General features: G+C 34.9%; 1 protein-coding gene across 1 annotated transcript in view; it reads right to left on the minus strand.

The window, feature by feature from the left end:
- Positions 1–300: 300 nt before the first annotated feature.
- LOC107590287 (zinc finger C2HC domain-containing protein 1A-like) overlaps positions 301–6,214 on the minus strand; it is a 33,667-nt gene continuing 27,753 nt past the window's right edge. Inside the window, exons 6-9 of the mRNA XM_016278998.1 lie at positions 3,232–3,328; positions 1,501–1,606; positions 1,307–1,417; positions 301–1,013 (exon numbers count right to left, since the gene is read on the minus strand). Of these exons, the coding sequence (XP_016134484.1) occupies positions 878–1,013; positions 1,307–1,417; positions 1,501–1,606; positions 3,232–3,328 (450 nt within the window). The 3' untranslated portion in view covers positions 301–877. The remainder of the gene's footprint in view (positions 1,014–1,306; positions 1,418–1,500; positions 1,607–3,231; positions 3,329–6,214) is intronic.

Below are 6,214 nucleotides of genomic sequence, written 5' to 3' on the forward strand. Positions count from 1 at the left end.
GCAGGAGCTGTACGTTACCATAAAAACGTCAATGGTTTGCTCGTGACTCACGCGAACAGTTCTGAACGCGCACTGAACACGCACTTTGGCCGGTACAGAAAATTTATTATTATTTTACATGTATATGTAGAGCTTATGTTGGCTCTACAACAAAGGAATTGCTGATCTCTAGTGATGTCTAATTTGTGTAATAGATCATTTGTTAGTAAAGGGTGAGAGATCTGGCGAGCCACATGATTTTTGTCAAAGAGCTAGGTGTGGCTCGCGAGCCATAGGTTCCCGACCTCTCGACTAGATCAACCAAGGTTGAACAGATATATAAATAAATATACAACAACGTTTTCTACAAGTCATTTCATGTTCAATACTGTTAAAAACACACAAAATAATAAAGAACATATAAAAAAGTGAAATACAAAAGCAGATTGCTCAGTGAAAGAACTGTTGTCAATGCATTTAAAAAAAAATTACAAAAAAATAAATATATATTTGAAGTAAAACAACGATAGCATTTGAATTCCCTCAAAATGACACTACAATAAGATGACCTGTTAACATTAGAATAGTTGCATTTTGTGTGTGATATGGTCCCATTTTAAAGCCTAGATCAATTTAACATATCAATATTTGAATCATAACTATAACGGTGATAATACTACTACTTTTGTAGCAGTAACCAATCATATTGCACTTTAATATTACCAAAAAAAAACAGCAGAAGGTTGAGATTGAATTCATTCTATAGAAACAAAAGCAGATTGCAAGTGAAATATTTGTACAGCACAAGGATTTGCCAAGTACACTAGTTCTTGGGTTGGAAAGGAATACTCAGTTTTTTTAGGCAACAGTGAGTCAGTCTTACTATTATGTGTACTTATTAAATGCACATTCGTTTCACTCCACACTCACAGCAGAACTTGGCCCAGTCCACAGGGTACTTGGTCCCACACTCATGGCAAAACTTGGTGCCCGTTGTGGAAAAATGTATTTCATTTTCACTTTTCACATTATTCCTAACAAAATAAGATCAAGATGTGAATGAGCCAATGTGGACTATTTATAACATTACTGTAACACAGAGGTTAGGTTAGAAAAAAAAAACTGGCCTAAAAACACTGACAACTGACTAAAAGACCTTTTGTAACTGATGTTGTGAATTAGAAAAGACTGAAAAAAAGGATTGAATAGGAGCAGTTGATGGATCTCTCCCAGTCAATTTCATTTGCATTCATCACCACAAGTCCCAAGAAGTCACTCACAATTAACAGTACAGCAGTGTTGTACACCAATACTTGCAACTTCATACCTTGAAATACAGCTGTCTGCATTTTGGACCTTCTTCTTGTTCATCCCTATTCCAGAAGGTGAATTTCTCAGCGAGCTTTGTGAAACCATGCCCTTGGGTTTCATATTCCCTCTGCAAACACAAACATAATGATGATCTTAAAAGCCTGAAGAAAATGTCAAATATCAGGACTGGTTAGTGAGCTGGTATCTTACTCGGAGGGAGGGCTGGCCAAGCCAGAGGAGGAGTTCCTTAATGAAGAGTATCCTGATGATATGCTCTTCACTGAGCCAGTGGATGAGGTTCTGCTGCTAGGAATACCTGTGGAGGGAGAGGGGAAAGAGCTTTTCGAACCATTGACAGAGCCTTTTTTTAATGTCCTTATTTTAATATGAATAATAAAATACAATTTCTACACTATGAATGAATGAATGATGCATTTATATAGCGCTTTATTGTGTACTGTTGTACACCCAAAGCACTTTACAATCATATGGGGGGGGTCTCTCCTCAACCACCACCAGTGACACTATGTTCTCGAAGTCTTTGCTTTGTGTGAGGAACAGGGCCAAAAATATCTGAATATACAGTGGTGTGAAAAAGTGTTGGCCCCCTTCCTGATTTCTTATTTCTTTGCATGTTTGTCCCACTTTAATGTTTCAGATCATCAAACTAATTTAAATATTAGTAAAAGATAACAAGTGAACACAACATGCAGTTTTTAAATGAAGGTTTTTATTATTAAGGGAAAACAAAATCCAAAACGACATGGCTCTGTGTGAAAAAGTGTTTGCCCCCTAAACCTAATAACTGATTGGGCCACCCTTAGCAGCAACAACTGCAATCAAGCGTTTGCGATAACTTGCAATCAAGCGTTTGCGATAACTTGCAATGAGTCTGTTACAGCGCTGTGGAGGAATTTTGGTCCACTCATCTATGCAGAATTGTTGTAATTCAGCCACATTGGAGGGTTTCCGAGCATGAACCGCCTTTTTATCCAGGTCCTGAAGCAGCAAAACAGCCCCAGACCATCACACTACCACCACCATTTTTTACAGTTGGTATGATGTTCTTTTCCTGAAATGCAGTGTTACTTTAACGCCAGACGTAATGGGACACTCACCTTCAAAAAATTTCAACTTTTGTCTCGTCAGTCCACAGAGTATTTTCCCAAAAGTCTTGGGGATCATCAAGACATGTTTTTTTTACACTCATATATTTTGTTACCATTGCCATGCATTATAAGACTGATGGACTCCAACGGTTGGACTTAAAAATCTTTGTTTGTGTTCTACTGAAGAAACAAAGTCACCTACATCTTGGATGCCCTGGGGGTAAGTAGATAAACATAAAATTTTCATTTTTGGGTGAACTATCCCTTTAAGTAAAGATCATGTTCCATGTAACTGAAATAAAGCTAAAATAAAAAATTTTATTTAAACAACAACAAAAAAAAGAATAAATTTCTATACTGTCTATTTTCCTTATATAGCGCCACCAAGTGGCCAAACACCAATTTTTTAAGGACTTCAGACTTAAGATTGAGCCCATACACATCTGTGCAACATATGGTTACAATATCTCATTATTTCCAAAAGTTATAGCCATTGAAGTAAAAGTGATTTAAGTGAAACACCATAAAACTGACAAAAGCACAAAACAACATTTCTAAAACTTAAAATTAAAATGCAAACTGAAAATAAAAAAATAAAAGCTAATTGAAAAAAATTAATACGTAATATAAAATTATTCAAAATAATACAAGCTGGATTTGAAGCAATAAAAACATATCTTTTTTTGCTCACTAAAGTGGCCGAACACAGGAGCAATCCTGTAAGTTTGACAGCTCTGGTTGTGTCAAGTTTCACAAAGGTGATTCTTGATAAAATAACAAGGAGGAAATAATTGATTAAAGAGGGAAATAATTGATTAAAACAAGTCCATACCTGTGCCAGCACTCTGCCCATATGCTGAGCGCTGAGGTAGACGAGAAGACACTGTGGATACAGCGGGAGAATTTGCCTTTGGTGGAGGAGGTTTGTTCTGTAGACACAGAAACATACAATGTTTATATCAATCCACTCAAAGCACTCTAAACAAATGGTGCAATTGAGGGGAATATAATTAAGGCAACATGAGGCATCAATATCTACACACATTGCAGAGCAATATTTAGACATGCACGCATACACTTTAGTGCCGCCCACTCAAGCAGTTGAGTTTATTGTCTAGTTAAATTTGTAACCCCTTAATTGGCATTATACATAGTTCTTTTTCGTAAGCAGTTTAAATGAAAAATATGGTTGCTATGGGCAGCCCACAGGCAGCAAATTAGGGCTGTATTCACCAAAAAAATTCTCTCACCACTAAGAGTTCTTCTAAATAGGAGCAAATGTTTAGAGGTAAGAGTTTCCTCTTAAACCCCATTTACAAAGCTGCAGAGACCAACTTTTACCAAGAATGGGAAGCAATTAAGCTAAGAGAAAGGGCGGAGTTGACCTCGTTGCTATGTATGATGTCAACAAGCTTAATAAATATGACCACAGTGATTGGATGATAGGGGTTGGGTCTCTGTCAGTGATTTAATCACAGAAATATTGTAGATTGAGGTATCATGTTGCCATATAAATTTTTTTTTTTTTTAAATGTAGACCAAGTGTCACTGATTAAACATGTATATGTTCAGTAATTGCCAGCCTCCTGCATGTCAGCATCTTGTAAACAATTAGTGGATATACATATAAGCAGCCTTATAATTAACAGCTTAGAATAATTATGGCTGATAGTAAGACGTGCAAATGTGAAAGAAAACCAAACTGGACTCAAGAACAGTTGTTACTTCTTGCCCAATTTGTACATGAAAAGGAGAACATAATTAAATTAAATGGAAAATGTTTCGAAAATGTTTACGTTCTGAAGTGGATTGCCATTTTAGGATGGTTTGTGATTTGGTATTAGTGACTTAGGAGTCCTCTTGAGTCCTCTAAAATTAGGACTGACACGTCCATTATTAAGGGTTCAAGCACGTAGTGCAGAAACCATATTGTAATTGTTAGAGTGGCCAAGGATCAACATTCTCTACATAAAACTGATTGGCCTGACGGGGTCGCTACAACAATCAGAAGTACGAAATTGCTCATAACTCCTAAACCGTCACAGGCTCAAGCGTCTTATATCTTTGGAATCCTTGGCTCAAAACTAACAAAACACTACATTTCTATGGTAAATAACCTCATATTGCAGAAAATGTTCATAGATTCACGCACACACTATATCCTCATATCATATGATTGAGCTCTTCATTCTGAACAACTCTGCCTCTAGGACCACTCCTGTCAATCAAATTGTTCTTTATATATTTGAGATTATTTAAAAACTCACTTTTGCGAACTAATCCTAGGTTTTTAGCTCAATAAAATAGCATCAATAAAATCAGTGCAGCTCAATTTTCTGGACTCTCCAAGTCAATAATTATATAAGAAAAAAGAAAAAAAAAAAAAAAAAAAAGTGTCAATCAAATTGTTCTTTATATATTTGAGATTATTTAAAAACTCACTTTTGCGAACTAATCCTAGGTTTTTAGCTCAATAAAATAGCATCAATAAAATCAGTGCAGCTCAATTTTCTGGACTCTCCAAGTCAATAATTATATAAGAAAAAAGAAAAAAAAAAAAAAAAAAGTTTAACCTTTGCAATTTGGACAGCTATAACAGGGCCATTTAAAAAATATGGTCTTGCCCAAATCCTATAAATTCTAAAAGAAAACGCTTTCATACCTTCAAACTCTGATTCTAAAGAAGCCTGCAAAATTTTATGGAGACTGGTCAAAATAATGGCACTATAATAATTATAAAGGTTAAAAACACTATACTTCTATTGTAAATTTCCATTTGAAATTGCATTTATAATCACTACAGATCACCACTAGGCAGAAGAGAACCACTAATAGTCTTATTCTACTCACTAATATTCTTCGTTTCTCAGGTTTTACTTTTGGATTTATATTTAGACACCATAAAATCATTATTACATTTAAAAATCACATTTAGTCAAAGTTTACCACTTCATTTTTACAGACATATCAGTTTTTACAATTATGCCACATTAAGATTTCAGTGATACCTGAAAATTATATATGAATTGTTAAAAAGAGATGACTTGCAGGAAGATTATTTTTTTGCCTACCATTTATTTCAAATATCTATATCTGCAACAAAATGTGTGTGTGTGTAAGTATTAATACAATTTATCTATTACATTCTGTGTGTGTGTCTGAGAATCCATGATTCTCCATCATGGATGCGTTTTAGTGTCAGTTGGGTTGGCTTAGACCCTAAAACCATAGAACCTTAAAGCGCATGAACCCTGGTAATTGCTGCTTTTCTCCAAAATCGACAAGTTAGGAGCTAATTTTAGCCTGAAAATGTTTTGTGAATACGGCCCCTGGACTTGATTCATTTCTTGTTAGGGTATAACAGGAAACACTTGTCTAGCAGGAAACTATTTACTATTTGCACATGAAAATATTTGTTCAAATGAACAAACAATTGGTTTAACAACATTTGTCTTTGTATAACATATTATGTGCTCAGTCACATGTTACAGGAGTGGGAATGCTATAATGTTCATGTCAGAATGTACAAAAATTTATCAAACTGGTGAGATGTATCAACCTGGAAAAATGTATATATATATACAGTATATATATATACAGTGGGTACGGAAAGTATTCAGACCCCCTTAAATTTTTCACTCTTTGTTATATTGCAGCCATTTGCTAAAATCATTTAAGTAAATTTTTTTTCCTCATTAATGTACACACAGCACCCCATATTGACAGAAAAACACAGAATTGTTGACATTTTTGCAGATTTATTAAAAAAGAAAAACTGAAATATCACATGGTCCTAAATATTCAGACCCTTTGCT

The sequence above is a fragment of the Sinocyclocheilus grahami genome, unplaced genomic scaffold (genome assembly GCF_001515645.1).
Source record: "Sinocyclocheilus grahami isolate Dianchi unplaced genomic scaffold, SAMN03320097.WGS_v1.1 scaffold126.1, whole genome shotgun sequence".
Lineage (NCBI taxonomy): Eukaryota > Metazoa > Chordata > Actinopteri > Cypriniformes > Cyprinidae > Sinocyclocheilus > Sinocyclocheilus grahami.